This window comes from Numenius arquata, chromosome 17, assembly GCF_964106895.1.
Source record: "Numenius arquata chromosome 17, bNumArq3.hap1.1, whole genome shotgun sequence".
NCBI lineage: Eukaryota > Metazoa > Chordata > Aves > Charadriiformes > Scolopacidae > Numenius > Numenius arquata.
In genome coordinates, this window is record NC_133592.1 from 10,679,167 (window position 1) to 10,697,168 (window position 18,002).

Consider the following 18,002-nt stretch of genomic DNA (forward strand, 5'->3'; position numbering starts at 1 on the left):
CTCCATCCTTTGTGAAGTCCTCTCCATATTGTGCCAACTTTATGGCTGAAATCATTATTTAGTGGCTCAGTGTGCCCCTGCTATATATATTTTATGTCGTTTGGCCTATCAAACCATACAGGCAGTGACGCAAGAGGACTCTGCAGAGCTGGGATCTGCTGTACACGGGGACAAGAGTACACACACCTTATTTACCAGCCCCAAACCCACCGCTGATACCCCCAGGGAATCTTCTGCTGCTGTTGCTAGATTTGTGACAAACAGCACCTGATAGTTCATTGACTGCTTGCTTTACAGTGTCCTATTTAATTTGTAAGGCTCTGAAAAAAATGTTCCCTTTGAGCAATGAGACGTAACCGTCCTTATTCTCGATTCGGGGAGTAATCAGAGACATCCTGTTGCAAAAATAACAAGAGGAGACCCAAACACAGCACGCCAGGGACCGCCATCCATCACTCCAGCCTGCCCACAGGTCCTCTGACCCCTCAGCTCTTGTTTGGAAACACAAACAGCTTGAGATGTTCTTCATACTTGGGCTGCAGTGTTAAACTCATTGAGCGTATTTACCTTGCGCATTATAACAACAGCTGATGTGATTTTTCCTGCTATGAATTGGTTTCGTGTCACTGAGGAGGGAAAATTTCATGCACTCTCACAACCTTAGTTTCGACTGAAATGGCAGCAGCTTTTCCTGGTTTCCTGTTGGGTCTGATTTATTCCTTTGCTTTTCAAGGTAATGGATTTAATTTTCCTGCGGATTAATTTAAATAAATCTCTAGTATTAGCTGCAGTAGCTGAGTGAGCTTAGCCTTGAGGATGACAAGTGTCCTGCTCCATTATGTTGTACAAAGTGACAGTTTTGATTACCCTTCTACACAGAACTGCACACACTCTTCTTAAAAAGTGGCTGCTTTTATGAACTTACAGTGCTGCTGGGTCTGCTGTGCTAAGCACTCATAAAAAAAGGTAATAGTTGTACAGGAATAGGTTTTTCCTCTTAAAAAAAAAATAAATCATCGAACAGCATGTTCTAAATAACTAATTCATGACCGAGTGGACACCTTTCAGTTTTGTTTTCCCCAGTATCTTGCAACTTGGAATTGTTTTCTCTACCCAGTCCCTTGGCTTTGGTCTTTTCCTTCTGCATTTGAGAAGTTGAAGTCTATTAACTTGGCAGAAGGTGGCACAGCAGATAATGCCTTGGATGCTTCAAAAGACGTAAGTCTTCGTGTTGTTTGGTAAATAAATATATTTTTCTAGGATCCCATTAACCTCCTCTTTTAGCAATGCCCGAGGAGCTGTGTTCTGTATATGAGCTTCTTATGGCCACGGTTGATGATTATTGCAATTAATGGAGACAGCAACTTTTTTCCTACTATTGGAGTGTTGCCGTTGAACCGTTTAAACTATAAGCCAAACTCTTGAAGGATCACACCAAGAAGAGCTCCTAAGCTCTTTGTCTCACTGATGGCTTGTATTTATGAATTGTGGTTACAACTGCAAATATATAAATTGGACATTCATAAACTGATAGAAAACTGCAACACATAACTTTCCCTATTTATACATTAAAACTCCAGACTAGCTCTATGTAGAGCTGAGTTTCCCACCCAGTGTCCAGTCGTAGCCCTACTACCACAGAGTGTAACAAAACCGGTCTGTGCTGTAAAAAACGTGAGTGCATTTAAAAAGAGAAAGAAAAAAAAAAAAATCCTCCTGTAATCACTGTTGATAACTCTGTGTAATTAGCTTGATTCTTTGCTTGCTAACACTGATGTAAATCGGGACGGTTTCTACTGATGTCAGTGGAACTCCAGTGCTGTAAGTAGAGAGGAAATCCATGTCCTCGGCTTACGCTGAGACCTGCATTAAGCGTTTCTCCAGCCCTGCTTTAAGCCGGAGGTTTAAAACCTCCCCAAGGGTTTCAGAACAACTTTGGTTCCCATTTAAAGCTCAGCCCGTACTTAGCTGATGGGGCTGCTCCCTTGGGTGGTCATTTCAGACAGGTTTCCTTCTACTCAAGTGAAAACAAATAAAACAAAAACTCCATAAATCTACGGTTCTTCAAGAATAATCATTTTTAAGAGATCAGATGCTCGTTCCCTGCAGGGAAACATTCCAATATTTTGTTTAGAAAATACCTCATTTTCAAGGGACTGCCCTGAGATCTTTTTGAATGATAAAAATGTTTCTTTTTTCAGTGGGAGGCTTTCCTCTTGTTTAAACAGGGCACAATTCAAAGCAGACACCACCACGGCAGCCTTTTCATGCATTTTTTTATCCTGCTTGTATTCAGGCTTTATTATTTGAAAACAAGTAAATGCATTCCTTCCCCACCACCACCCTCCCGGCTTCTATTTATTTTTTTTTTTCCACCCTGTGTTTTCCAGAAGCTGTCATTGACTGTATTTGGTAAACAAGAAATTAAAAAGGCAACTTTATATTTTTGACGTGTGCAATTGCTTGTAAAAATGTAGCTCTTGCCTTTTGAACAGCGGGGTATTTTTTATTTTATTTTCTGGCACGGCCACGTCATGGAGGGGGGCGGGGGAAGAAACCTTGAGGCTAAAACATAGTTTAATGAGAATAAAACCCACATCAAAGGATGGACTAATGGAATGATATAATGCTTACTGTGTCACTTTCCCAAAGGGGATATGGATGACAGTACTTATATTTCAATTATCTATTCACTGCCTGCATAGGATGTTGATTAAATGGTTCTAAGGTATTAAGAGTCCTTTTGTAGAATTTGCAGAAAAATGGTGATACTGCACATTATCCTCAGATCAAAATGTGTATTAGCAGGAAATTATATAGCTCTAACTACATATATATTTTGTTTCTTAGGGCGATAAAGAGGGTTGCTTTAATAACTCTAACATTACGTTCAAATTCGTTTCAGTTGAAACGAAGGAATTGCTAGTTTTTCAGCTCACTCCTCCCGCCCGGACCTAATTCTGCGGCGGCTCAGCGCAGACATTCCTCTGCAGGCGGCTCTGTCTGGTAAATACAAACCCTGTCAAACACTTGCCCCCTCACGCTTTGCTGCTTTGCAGTTCAGCCGGGAGAGAAGGGGGGGGGCCTTTTACCCCCAAATTATTTATCCCAATCTTTAATTGCACCAACCTGATCTGGTGGGAGGTGTCCCTGCCCAGAGCAAAGGGTGGGACTGGATGATCTCTAAGGTCCCTTCCTACCCAAACCATTCTATGATTCTATGAATAACTTTACTGCCTTTATTTTCATTGTTCTTGGGAATGTATTTGTGTCCGTTGATAAATCGGAGCACGTTGTCCCTGGCCCCGCCTCTGGAACCGTCCCAGATGCTGGTGTGTAAAGCAGGAGTCACGGTGCGTTTGGGTAAGGGGCTGCTCCATCTGCTCGTGGGAAGTGCTCGGAGGGTGACCCGGGCTCCTAATGGAGTTGTCTTTTCCTCTCGTGTCAGCTCCTCGCGGGGGGTAGAGCCCCGTGAGCCGGAGGGAACCGAGCCATTGTACACTAATCCCTCCATCTTTGTGTCCCAGATGAACGGGCCTCTTGGACGCTAGTGTAACCATCGACTTCTTATTTTTTTTAACTGACTAGTGAGGGGTCGTTTTCTCCGAAGGTGTTGGTAAAGGCAGTTTTCCCTCTTACGCCGCCCAAACAAGCGAAAATAAAGCTCGAAGTCCAGGATCTTTTCCCCGTCTCAGCACAGCGTTCTCCTGGTGGCTCTTCTTCTCCCGTGTCTGTCAAACATTTCAGCTTCATGTTTGTAAATTGTGGCTTAGTGCAGTCAAAATCCCCACACGTGGTTCCTGCTATGAGGATTGAACCTTATCGGGCTGAACCACGAGAGCGTCATTATTCGGCGAGTGCGGAGGGTTGTAGGAAATGTCACCGCTCAACACGTCCATTAGGGAGCCGCCTCTGATGAGGAGCTGCTCCACCCTGAGATCTGTTTACGGTAAGTCATGTTAGAAGTGCGTTTCTTTCTGCAGAGGGCAGAGGTTTATCATGTCTCATACAAGTTATAACTTACACGTTATCAACTTTGCGAGTCAGATGTAAAAGAGGTTTTTCTTACACTTTAATTAGCTGCGCTAACGCAGACGCTCGCTCTCCAGCCTTCATGACTAAAGAGCTGCATTCCTGAGGTTGAGATATGTGGAGAACCTCTTTGATATGTTTTATTTAATTTTTTTTTTGCTAGAGATGTAGAATCACAAGGAATATTACATTATAAATCATGCTGTAAAGGAGCGTGAGCCACAGTGACTCGCATTGCTGCCCCTGTGTGACAGTAATTGTGTTGTATTCCTGCACTTTGATGGGGCATGAAGGGGGTTTTTGTTTTGTTTTTTTTTTCCACTAGTTTGTAAAATATAACTCCAGATCCTAACTGTAGATAAACTACCAGACTAATAATGCAGAAATCTCAGAATGCAACCATCCTCATCCTCTTCACCTCTTGGGTGAAACATAGCAGCTACTTAAGAGCATGTTACAGAGCGATGAAATGATATGAATATCAATTGATACGAAATGATATGAGTATCAGGTGTGTGTTGCAGTGTTGCAGAGGAATCTGCAGATGGGAAGGATCTGACTGAAATTGCACTTTGACAGGCTCATCTCCCTGGTTGCTCTTCCACTCAGGGGTATCTAGAGCCCGATCCTCCTTCCACTGCAGACCGTCCTCGGCACAGGAAGGACATGGACCTGTTGGACCTGTTGGAGCGGGGCCAGAGGAGGCCACGGAGATGCTGGGAGGGCTGGAGCCCCTCTGCTGTGAGGACAGGCTGAGAGAGTTGGGGTTGTTCAGCCTGGAGAAGAGAAGGCTCCAGGGAGACCTTAGAGCCCCTTCCAGTCCCTAAAGGGGCTCCAGGAGAGATGGGGAGGGACTCTTGATCAGGGAGGGGAGCCATAGGACGAGGGGGAACGGTTTTAAACTGAAAGAGGGGAGATTGAGATGAGATCTGGGGAAGAACTTCTTTGCTGTGAGGGTGGTGAGACCCTGGCCCAGGTTGCCCAGAGAAGCTGTGGCTGCCCCATCCCTGGAGGGGTTCAAGGCCAGGTTGGAGGGGGCTTTGAGCAACCTGGTCTGTTGGGAGGTGTCCCTGCCCAGGGCAGGGGGTGGGACTGGATGATCTCTAAGGTCCCTTCCTACCCAAACCATTCTATGATTCTATGAATAACTTTACTGCCTTCATTTTCATTGTTCTTGGGAATGTATTTGTGTCCGTTATCCTGTAGTGGGAATAGCTGGGCTGTCTTTTCCTCTATTTTTGAAGAACAGGTTGATAAATACTCTAGAACTTCAGTTTTCTCCATCTTTATGGGGTTGAGAACTGGCCTGAGACTCCTTTACCCTCTGTTTTCTGAATGTTGGCAGAGGCCTCAGCAGAAGCGTATGTTCAGTTTAATCACTCTAAATCACAGAAAAATGTTTCAGGAGAAACTGTATTATCCGTTCTGTTTGTCAGCTGGGCTCTGGCTCTTAAACAAAGAGAGAACTGAGATTTTGAAATAAAATGAATGGATCACTTAACTGCCATGTTGTAAGGTTAGGTTTGTTAGGTTAAAGAGGAGGATTTAGTTTAAATATTATGGGGGACATTTTTCAAATTTACTGTAGGTTTGTCTTGTAAGCACTTTAAAAAAATATTTACATTTTCGTGACTGCAGCGAAGCTGTGAATATTATTATTCACCCTTTCACTCCTACCTGACACAGCCATATAACAAGGAGCGTGTTAATGCTCTGCAGGGTCGCTCGGAGTTGTTATGATTAGCGTTCCGGTGTGTATAGCAGATGTAATAAGAGCGTAAACATTTTATAAGTAGGGGTCCTTTTCATTTTTAATTTTTTACTTCGGGTGAAGTGACGAGGCCCAATTGGAGCTTCTGCTTAAGAACAAAGGGGCAGCGTAAGAAGTTTTATTTCTTTCTGAACGTGGCATTTGAAAACTGCAAGTCTCATCCCAAACCGGTGGTTGCTTTGGTTTCCGTCCTCCAGGCGGACTCCTGAACGTGTGGATGATGAAATACTGGATCCTGGCATTACTTGTGTGGAGTTAAACTGGTAAAAATAAGAGCAGGAAACGTTCAGGAGAAAGCTCCGTGCTGAGGGTGGGATTCTCAAGTTCTCTCTTTTTTGGCTGAGTTGAAATCCCTCTTGTCTCGTCTTTGTGGAAACTTTCCGCAAAATCGATCGAGCCGGTTTTTGATTTATGCAGGCATAAAAAAGAGAGATGTGTCCCTTTCAAGATGAAATGATTCTTTTAAATTACCCGTGTTTGTTTACGATAGTTTTAAAGTCCCTCGCTCTGGCTGGGGGGAGGCAGGACATCTGTAGCTTGGATTCTCAAGGAGCGAGAGGAACTAATTGCCTCCAATTTGGTTAAATTACAGCGTCGATGACGCTTTTATACAATAGTGATACATGGCTGTGACAGGGCAGCTCGGGCTCCGTGTAAGGGTTGTTTCTTCGCTGGGGAGAGAAACCAATTGACACAGACACGGGATAATTTATCCTAGTCTGTATTTATTTACACTAAGGACACTTCTGAACAAGTATTTTAGATATATACGGTATACGGCAACGCCAGAGCTGGGATAGTGATTTAGTGCCAACACTTAAGGAGGCAACTCCATGCTGGGACCCGGCCAGCTCTGGGTGTTTATCCATTGCTGAGCTCTGTGTAGACCAGGTTCTCACTGGATGAAATTCCTTGGGAGATTTAGACGTCACTCAGTGAATCCTGCCCTGTCTCCCTGAATCCTGCCCCTATTTCCCTGCTGGTGGTCCAGTTGTCATTCAAGACCCCATCCAGGTTGGTGCTGATGGGCCTGGCTGAGCCCTATGGACAAAGGGAAGGTATTAGAAGTGATTCCTTTCGAGGCATTTGCATTTTAAAGAGGTTTATTTGAGGTTCAGGTCTGTAAACTCTTCATCTGGAGACACAGTGCTATAGTGTGGAGCTCCTGATTGAAGTGTGCTTAAATGCCACCCGTTAACCTAGCTCGTTACAAGTTGGTTTTAGAACTTTTCCACTGTTTTCCACTCTATTTTTTTTTATATTTAAGGTAAAGTACGGTCTGATCTGAGATTAACAACATCTTTATCATAGTTATTACCAGAAACCAAATCACAGAAAGCCAGTTAGAAAAACATAAGCGGGCAGAACTGTAACAAGTGTGTTCTGGTGATCGTAAAAATTGTGGTGGTTTTAGATCCAGTTACAGGGGATTTGATATAAAATCCAATACTTGTAGTGCGTGTAGAGCCTGATCTGCCAGAGCAACACGTTTTTGGGGATGAGACACCAGACACTGATAGAATGTAGATAGTATTTCTTGACCTGTGAAGACAAAGTTAAATAATTAAGAAAAAAAGGAAAAGACTTCACAAAGCTCCCCATTTGTTTCACCTCCTAAAAGATGTCTTTTCAGTCTTCAGTGGTAAATGACAGACAAGTGTGTACTCTGATATTTGGAGTTGATGGGGAAAAATTGAAATCCCAATTAAAGGTGTAATTTAGTTTCACGTTTTACTTTTAAAATGCATCGTCCTTCATCCCGTGTCATGAGTCATGAACTTTCTTGCATGATTGAGAGAGAATAAATGAGTATCTATTAAGATCTTTCTCTGCAGTTTTTCTCTTAAAATAGTACCATTTTAGCTCATTGATAGATATTTTTCAGTTTAATATAATTCTGCTACTTTGCAAGATTAAGCCTCAGTCAGCAGGTTCTTGAGCTTTTCATGAGGTACCTGTGGAAGATGATATCAGAAGTAAGAGCATGGATTCCTTGTGTTTACTAAAGCTTCTGACTGATGCAGAATCGGACCTGCATGAGAGAAGGAAAGGGCTCTAGCGATAGGTCCATTCTGCCAATGTTAGAGCTGTTTTTTCCTTTTAATTGGAAAGAAATATCTCTCCTTGAGTCTAATCCAATCTGTAATTGAAAGTTGTAGTTGAATATAAAAGTAGTTTTGTCGGTCATGCTTTGCGTTCTTAAAAAAAAAAGCTGTGCTGCCTCAAAACTAATGAGGGGTCATAATGCATCATCACGTAACCGCTTTGATTTAAAACCTCAAATCTGAGTGTGGCTGGTTTTTCTATCAGGTACACCCCCAGTCTGTCCGTAGGACTCTTCTGCAGTTAAATCTAATGTCTTTTGCAAAAAAAATTAGAGTGATTTTAGAAAAGTCAACAGTGATGAAGCTACTGATCCAGGCAATGTTGTTCCAGTTTCAGTTTCCATTAGCGGTGTTGTTATTGCTATAGAACTTTTACAGCTGACGATGGTCATGAATATGGTTTTTATTACGAAATATATAAATACGCAGCCTGAAAGGATTTGTGTGGAAAGTTAAAATTTAATTTCACTGTTGGTAGATTGCCATCATTCAGTTGTCTGCCGTGATTGCTGATTGATTTTGAATGCTCTGTGCCTTACTTTCAGCTTAGAAGTTGTACGAGTGGTTTTCTTAACCTCCCATCAAAAATCATTCCAGGGAAGCTACCGTTGCTATTCAGGGGCAAAATGTGCCTTTTACAGCCTTTTGGCTCCTTTTTCACCGTCAGCTGACTCTACGGCACTTGCGCCAGCAGACAACCCCATGGCTGGTTTTGGGCATCTGTCCATCTGGGGAAGCAGAGCTGGAAATGATGCAGATGAGATCCAGATGTGTGCTGGAAGGAGAAGGGCCTTCTTCCCATTACCTAAGTCATGGGAGGAGAAAAAGTTCCAGAGAGTCATGTCTTGTTGCGGTGCGTAACGTCCTCAGCTCCTTGTGTCTCTTCCAAGTGGGGTGGGAGTGGCTGTTCTGGGGTTGGTGGCCTTCTTTCGTTTTCTCGGTGGATCTTTAAAAGCTGCCGAGGAGGGTTTGGCAGTTCTTGGGTGCTGTTCTTTAAAAAAAAAAATAATTAAATAAATCCCCCAGCTGAGGGAGGTGACCAAGTCAGTACCATATGACAGTCATGGCGATCACAGGGTCAGCTCCTCCCTGGGACTGGGTTTCGGCAACTGGTGTTGTCTGGCCTCAGGAATTGAGAAGATCATAGAATCACAGAATGGTTCAGGTTGGAAGGGACCTTAAAGACCATCCAGTTCCAACCCCCTGCCCTGGGCAGGGACACCTCCCAACAGACCAGGTTGCTCAAAGCCCCCTCCATCCTGGCCTTGGACCCCTCCAGGGATGGGGCAGCCACAGCTTCTCTGGGCAACCTGGGCCAGGGTCTCACCACCCTCACAGCAAAGAATTTCTTCCTGAGATCTCATCTCAATCTCCCCTCTTTCAGTTTAAAACTGTTCCCCCTTGTCCTATGGCTCCCCTCCCTGATGAAGAGTCCCTCCCCAGCTTTCCTGGAGCCCCTTTAGGGGGACTGTCCCTTTAGGGACTGGAAGGCCATTAGAAGGTCTCCCCGGAGCCTTCTCTTCTCCAGGCTGAACTCCCCCAGCTCTCTCAGCCTGTCCTCACAGCAGAGGGGCTCCAGCCCTTTCAGCATCTTTGTGGCCTCCTCTGGCCCTGCTCCAACAGGTCCATGTCCTTCCTGTGCCCTTCTCCTCAGGGCTGCTCTCAATCCATTCTGCGCCCAACCTGTATTTCTGCCTGGGATTGCCCCAGCCCAGGTGTGGGACCTTGCACTTGGCCTGGTTGAAGTCATGCCAGGAGATGAGCAGAACTGTCAATCAGCAGCTGGGGAGAACGATGGTTTTCTGCACAGGGTGTGTTTGTGCTGAGGGTCTCCACGGCCATCCTCCCCTCTTGACACAACCAGAGGCTTTTGAGGCCACAGAAACCTTCAGAGGGATGTGACTTGCACTTCGGTTTGTGTAACCTCTCACTGCTGTCGGAAAAATGTAAAAACTTCAGGCTGATGCTTTTGTCTGAGTTTGTAAGTGGCTTCAGAAGCCTTAATAACTTACTGCTGACCTGGAAAAAATTAGGAAGAGGAAGGGGCTTCCTCTGGCAGCCTTGTACTGGTGAGGAGTCTGGGGACATTTTTAGTGCCTACAGATTCCAGAAATAATAAGCAACTTACGATGCTTACTCCTGAAATCTGATTTTAATTATGGCTTTGGAACAGCGCTCGTGCGCTGGACTCGTATCTCAGCCCGTGATGGCGAAACGCAATTGCAGAGATGAATATCATGCTTGGATCCTTTGGCTGCCAAATAACCTTCCTCCCAGCTCCCGCTGTTTTCAGCCCCTCTGTGCGTGAGGTTGGTTCAGGCTCTTCCTCTTCTTATTCCGACAAATTGTTTTGACACTATATGTAGATGGAATTTGCGCCCGGAGTAGCAATATTGAGATTAATCTGAGCCGTCAATCTCACCTTTGTTGTCTCGGCATCATTTACCCGCCGCCGTGGAAGATGCTGAAGTCAGGGATAATTTTGAGCCGTTCCTGCAGGCAGCGGCAGCAGAAGAGGGAGGGGAGGAACCGTGGTGGCCCTAATGAACCTGTGTCTTGAGCGAAACAGAAAACTCACCAGGTAGAACCAAACCCAGTTTTTTAACTCCCCCCAAAAAATAAGTAAAATTGCAGTTTAAGGGTATGGTCTGTGCAGAGTATTTGCCGTTATTAAAATCGCACGCAGAGGAAAGTGTGGATGCGCATCCTGGCTCCGTTTGGATGTGGAAATGACTCTAAATAAGTGCCCTTCATCATCCCTGTCCTGCTTATTTCACATCATCGTCCTGCCTTTGGTGGAACAGATCCCTGGCCTCGAGGGACAGTTGTCAATAATAATAAGATCTAATAATCAACCAGAAATTGAAATGTTTCGATCCGTTAAGGTATTCTGGGCGTGCTGCAGCAAAGCAAGAGCGCGTTGTTGGTTTGAGGTTGTTTTTTTTTACTTTGCCCTTTTAGAAGTGCGTGATGTTTCTATAAAAGGTTTTTGACAGAGAGGGAGAAGACAGAATTTGTTTTATTACCTTTTGTATTAGGCTTTGAATCTAATTTTCAAATACAAGCACTTGTGCTTCACCTGAAAAATATGCGGGGAGTCTTAAATGGCCACTTACAGTCAGGCTTATGCTTTTATGTAAATATGTTTTACGTGCCCAGTTTCCCATTAACACAAGGTCACAAATTAAGTTTCTTATGTATTTACATAACATCTGAACGTGAATCGCATGAATGCACCTATTCAGGATTCAGATGGGCTTTGTGGTTGTATTTCTATGTGTCAATATATTCCCAGCGACAGGTCAAAGCCTTAGATGCTGATAAAGGAATTTTCCATGTTTCTAAATATTGATAGGTTTTAAGAGGGAATATTCTCTGGCTTCTTGATTGTTTCTTCCAAACAAAAATTTCTTTAAACTTTTTCCCTCTTTTTACCGCTGTTTTTTTAAAGTGTAGTTCTAACTGACAGTCGTCTTCACAAAATGTTTTGCCAAAGACAGCATAGAAAAGCATGTGTAGTAGCGATGCTATTGATCTTTATAGACATTAAGCTTGCTAATGCTGCTGTGAAATAGGTAAAATAGTACATTAATTTTATAGATGGGCAAATGCTTTAATTTGTTTTGCCCTTTCAATTTTTCCAAGTAACGCTGTGAGTCAATAAGTACTATTATCCATGACTCTGGAGCCTATTAATTAAATATATTTCATGCACATGTGTGTCAGATCATTATGTAAGTGGCAACTAGATCGGAGATTATGCTGTTGCCCATGAATTAAAATAACCTCCTGTGTTGTCCAAAGTTGCTGTGACGGTGAGTGAGGGTCCACGTGGGTCCTTGCGGTCGCGTGTGCAAGGGATGCCTGAACATCACCCAGATGGGATTCCTCCTGCATCCCTGTTCCTTCCCAGCAGCTCTGGGCTGTCCTTGAGCGATCCTGCCCAGCCGGACCCACAGCATCTCTCCAGACACCTCTGTGTCAGCAAAAGCTTGAGTTGAATGAGAAACCTTGGCCTCCCTTCCTCCTCCTCCTCCTCCTCCTCCTCTTGGATGCTCTCAGTGGAGTGTGTCTGGGGAAGATCCATCTTGGGTGGACTCCGGGGGAGAGAAGTGTCAGCACATTTTCTTTGGATCAGGAAAGGTTTGATCATTCACTCTTCAAGCTGAAGTTCTCTCAAAAGCTTGTAGCTGAATGTGAATGTCTTTCAGCAGTGTTATTAGCCAGACTTTGGCAGGTGTGCTCTTGATAAGGCAGAGAAGAGGGACAAGGCAGAACGACCAGTTTTGGGGTTTCCTTTAGGAGGTGTCCTAGGTGGTGACAGGCTGGTTATTTTAGAGTTGAAACTTGAAGAGAACTCATTTGGCACTTGTGGTATTTTTCCGGAGTCTGATTTTAATCAGCCAAATAACTGAAACCAACTCCTCCCAAAAATCCATCATAAAACCTAGTTTCTTACTCAGTATGTTTGCTTTCTGAGCTAGCTCCTTGGCCAGTTTTCCAACGGAAGATTGCCTTTTTTTCCCATGGGAGCGATTCCCTCAGCATAAGTGAACGCCCAAATGAGTTGAGGCTTATGTACCAGCATCTGTCACCAGCCTGCACTGACTGCATGGGATGGTTTAAGGACGAAGGAACCCAGCAAACACCCCGCAGCCAATTTTGACCACCACATGATAACTCCCCGGTGTTGGGTTACCCGAGACTGATGCTCCTGTGGTGGCACGAGGCTGTAGTGGGAGCAACTGCGTGGATGTTAGGTGATGGGGCAAATCCAGTGACAACTCAGTGTCCCAGCCCTTCTCTTGCTCCAGGATGGGGTCCTCGTCTCCTGTCTCTCCCAGCAAAGGAGCATGCATCAAATCAGTGAGCCTCACAACACATGCCTGAGTTTTGATGGACCTAATATGGGCACGGAGATGCATAATGGTCCCTAGAAGACGATAACCTAGTGGAAATCAGAATACCCCTTAAACTGCTCCGATTTAAACGGAGAGTCAGTCTTTTCTTCTTAAAATCCTGGGAGTCGCTGAAGCAGAAAAAACCTGCACCATTGACTGAAATCTCTCTGCCTTTTCCTCAAATAGCCTCTTTTTCCCAAAGAAGAGTTGCTTTTACTTCTCCTAGACCTTATAAACATGACATATTTACGTGAGAATGAGTTGAATTCTCCTCTACCTCATGTCTCGCCAAGAAAGGAAGGTCCTAATTTCTGGTTCCAGTGCCAAATAGGATTTTAAGGGGCAGAAACAACAAAGGTGAATCATCAGATCGCAGTTGGAGTTTCTGGTCTCAGTTGGAGTTTTAGGGGCAGGCACTTGTAAGTCAGACAATTACTCTTCTAGAAGATTTTTTACAGTTGCTTGATCGTTAAGGAAACACTGGAGAGAAGAAGAAAATGCGATACTTTCAGGGTGTCTAAAACTAATATAGTTCAACTGCTTCATTGACTGGATGTTGTCCCCTGAGATTGTTAGGACTATTACAGACAAACTGCCTCCAGGAACTTTCTTTTAAGGAGGCAAAAAGGAAGAAACTGAGAAACAAAACTGTTTTTTCATCCACCAGGAACAAAACAACTTTTTTGAAGGTCTCGGTCAGGTAACTTCGCCCTTCCCTTTAGAGAAAACCTCTTTTTTTTTAAAGAAAACCTCATTTTTAATTTTTTTTTCCGATCTCTGGGTTGGATGAAGGCGTCGCAGAGCTGCTGTCGGGGCTGGCGCCTGCAGGGAGGCGACGTGGGAGAGACGCGATGCTGGGTCCAACCATGGAGAGAAGGGCTTTGCCCTCCCAGCCTTGGCCTTCCCATCCTTCGAGAGGCACGAAGGGCTGGTGTCTTTGATTCATTTGAATCGGAGACGTGTAGATGAGTCTTCGCTCCTGATTAGTGAGAAAAGTGCTGGTTGCATTAGGTCAAACCGTGTCCTCATTTATGCCTGCGAGCCCCGCGGGAGCCAACGTGGGGTAGCCCAGCCTTGTAGGGTCAAGCTGGTCTTTTGTCGCCTCCGGAGTGTGTATTGTGTTAATCTGGTGTTTACCATCTGACCGTATTTTATTCAGGAATCAGTCAAGATGGATTTGTTTAACCAAACCCACTCAGGCTTTCACTACAGAGGGGCAACGTCTACAGGGTTTTGTAGTCGGCGTTGAGAGGGTTTATTGCCACAGATTGTGTTTTCCTGCCTTGCTGCAAAAGAGCACCGGGAGCTGCAAAACCAGAGGGCACAGCACCGTATGGCTCCTTTCGCAGTGCGGCTCCTGAAAACAGCCTTAAATTTTATATATCTCATTGTCAGTGGATGGCACCGACGTACCCTGCCTCTATTCCTGATAAATTAGTAACACCGAGACCCGGAATGGGAGAGCGTAAATGTGCTCTGTGCACGCTCAATAACCTAAAATCTGTTGATGGTTTTGAGAAGCCGGATAAAATGACTTAGTCAATTTAATTTAAATTGAAGGCAGATCTTTAGCATGAGGTTTGCTCGTTTTACTTCTTCCAGTTATTTAGGATCTCCATTCCGTATTGCCCCAACAAAGGTCTTAACAATCAAAATTTGAATGGTGGGATATTTTTTTTCTGATAAAACTGCCATAAAATTCATCCTCAACAGCAAATTTTTCTTAGGAGGTTTGGAGAAGCGCTGGCAACACGTATTTTAGGGGTAAGGATTTGGCCAGAGGGCAGAGCGATCATAGCGCACAAAGGCTGCATAGTTTCCCGTTACACAAAACGTGTAGAGCTAAGCTTCATGCAGAGACATTTGGTGCAAGCACTCATATTTTCTGCTCTTACAGGGATGACTAGAAGTGTGTATTTAGCCACACAGGTTATTAAATGCAACGGAGTTAACGGCATTGCCCTCCCTTCCAGAGGTCTCCCACACCACGTTATTTCTTAGTGGCGTTTAGTTCTCTCTTCCCATCGTATCAAACACCCTCCAACAAGCGCGTGGGAAGGGACCTCCCCCAGCAACACCCATGGAACAGGCTGCCCAGGGCAGTGGTGGAGTCACCATCCGTGGAGGTATTTAAAAGCCGGGCAGATGTGGTGCTGAGGGACGTGGGTTAGTGGTGGTTTTGGCAGTGTTGGGTTGATGGTTGGACTTGATGATCTGAAAGGTCCCTCCCAGCCTTAATGATTCTATGGTTCTATGTTTTTCTGGTGCAAGGGAACACAACTAAAGCTTCCTTAGGGGTACGTCACGCTGCTGCCTCTGAGGTGTGGGTTTGGTAGCCAAACAAAAAAACCTTGTTCATCCTATTTGGGTGTTTATTATAGAACTTATTAGCAGAATGTGGCATCAGCCACTTCCTTACAGATTTTAACAGGAATTTCCAGCCTTCCCTGATGTGCGCTAGAAATCAACAGAAATAATTTGCATCTTTATTGTTTGCTGTTTTCAGCCAAACCTAAAATATCTTCAGTTAATTCCAGTCATACTTAGAAGATAATAAGTTTTGATTTTGAGTCTGTTGCCCAGAATTGCTTTCGTGCTGCCCCTGCTTAGCACAGTGCATAAGCTAAATGGGAATGTAGAAAATTCAGCCTTCTTTTCAGTAAAGCTGAAAAATACTTTATTGCTGTTGACGTAATTTCAAAATGATAAGATGTACTCTTCTCCTCATAAACGCTTCCTAATTTTGTGTCTAACCCTGTTGCATTTCAGCCAAAGGATCCTCTTGGATAATTGCAATCAGTTAAAAATCTGACGAGCTACAACTGTTCTCATTTACTCTAAACCCTGAGCGCTTTTTCCAGAGGTCAAAATTTGCTACGATTAAAATGAGTGATGGGCTGGAAGCACCAGTTCTCCATAAGGGCTCTTTCCCTGCCTAGGCTGAATTTATTTGATGGACACAGGGATGACAAGAGTGAGAATCACTGATTGCAAATCTGCGGTGACACTGGCTTAACTTTTTAGAAAGGCTTGTCTTAGGATGGGGGACAAATGGGAACGTTTGGGCTGGGCGAGTGAAAAATAACAAAAATGCAATCTTCATTTTTGGGAGTTGGCAAAAGGAGAGGGGGAATCCTTGAAGACGGACTCTTTTGCTCAGTGTGTGTCTCTGCTCTCCCCGCAGCCCTCTCCTCGCTGTCTGCTTCGCCGCCTCCTGCGGCATCCCGGGAATCGCCCTGCTGACGCTGGGGGTGAACCCTCTCACCGGGGCACTGGGAGCCTTCAACATCTTCCTCTACACGTGCTGTTACACCCCCATGAAGAGGATGAGCATTGCCAACACCTGGGTGGGGGCTGTCGTCGGAGCCATTCCCCCCGTCATGGGCTGGACGGCGGCTACTGGTACTCTGGATGCTGGTGAGTATGAAACCCTTGGATCCGGGCGAGCGGTTGCCAGCATTGCCTTCGGGATAACAAAAAAGACTACTCAAAAGGCAGCAAACCTCATTCTTTATGCTTTTTTGACCTGATAGTGCTTCAAAAGCAGATATATTCTGCTGTGTGCGGTGCCAAAGCCTGTTACAGTGGGGTACCATAAGGACTGAAGAAGTAGACGTGGTTGTATCATCCTTACAGGAGCATTTCAGAGGCAAACATGAGTTGATAAAAGACCGCGTCCTGTGGAATATATGTTTAGGCCATCTTAAAAAAAATCTAGAAGGAGAAGAGCCTTTTTGTGCTTCACATGGAAGAAAATATTACATAATTTCAGGGATTCAAACCCTACCCAATAAGATCTGACTTACAAGTCAGGAGCTTTCAGCTGGAAAATTCCCAGATGTGTTTATTACTGTCTTTCCACAAGCCAGAAAATGTCCCGGGAAAATTAATTTATTGGTGTATTTCTTAATTGCCCACTTCTAAACTCGAAGTTATAAATGTTCCTTCCCCCTCTCCTTGAAAAGCAAACGAAGATTTCTATTTTAGTAACTGTGAACCGTTTTTACATCCCTCATAAAACACTGATCTCTTCAGCAGCTAAACTCTGACACAAACAGGGCTTGTTTTTCCTGCCAGTTAGAAACTTAAGAATCAAAGTGGCTCCACATAGTTATATTCTGAAGAAACTCATGGAGTGCAATTAACAGGTCTGTTAAGAATGTTTTCAGCGCACACTCATCTCACAGCGTGGCATATTTAAGGCTTGAATAGTACTTTCAACAACAAGGCTTTTAAGCAGAAATTATCAGAATCTGTGCTAAATCCACGCCATCCTGCATTTTTGCTGTGCATTTCCTATAAAAGTCAGTCTGAATTGGCTTTGTCTACGTGTTCTGATACAGATCTAACCCAGAGCTAGGATCAAGGGGTTTGTGCTGTTTCGTTTAATCCCGTGTAGTACTTCTGTACAAATATTTACATCTCTGAAAGGCTTTTTTTATATTTAGACCTATAAATGATCTGCGTGTGTATGTGTAGTGTCTCGTGTTAAGGAGTGCACAACAGACATCATTAGAAGCTTCTCTAAAGAGAAGAGAATGAATTAAAAACACAAAATGTATATTTGTAAGGACTGTGGCATTCTGTCTGCAGCTGCCTAGATCCTGGATCTGACGTTGTTTAGGGATTTCTGTGTTGGCTTTGGCATCTCTGTGCAGAGTTGATGCTAGAAGATGATTCTCATGTGCCCATGCTTCACCTGCAAAGCCCAGCCTGGAGGAGCTGGCATGAAGAGCCCCGTCTCACCAAAAGCCCTTGCTGTAAAGGCTGTCATGGTTCAAATTTTCATCCCTGGTTTTAAAATGGCAGCTAAACTGCTTCAGCTAAAGCCCAGCACATGAAAGTAAACTGGAAATGATTTTCATTATCTTTATTTCATCATAGAATGATAGAATCGTCCAGGTTGGAAGAGACTCTTGGGATCATCGAGTCCAACCATCTACCCTACTCTACAAAGCTCTCCCCTACACCATATCCCCCAACACCACATCTAAACATCTCTTAAACACATCCAGGGATGGTGACTCAACCCCCTCCCTGGGCAGCCTGTTCCAATGCCCAATCACTCTTTCTGTGAAAAATTCTTTCCTAATGTTCAGTCTAAACCCACCCTGTTGGAGCTTGAAGCCATTCCCTCTCGTTCTGTCAATCAATTACAACTTGCTCTTCAAGACCTATTTCACAGCCAGGCTG

General features: G+C 44.3%; 1 protein-coding gene across 2 annotated transcripts in view; it reads left to right on the top strand.

The window, feature by feature from the left end:
• Positions 1 to 18,002, top strand: part of COX10 (cytochrome c oxidase assembly factor heme A:farnesyltransferase COX10) — a 110,618-nt gene that overhangs the window by 75,919 nt on the left and 16,697 nt on the right. For both annotated transcript variants that reach the window (XM_074160148.1, XM_074160149.1), the window contains one exon: positions 15,994 to 16,226. In XM_074160148.1, the coding sequence (XP_074016249.1) occupies positions 15,994 to 16,226 (233 nt within the window). The remainder of the gene's footprint in view (positions 1 to 15,993; positions 16,227 to 18,002) is intronic.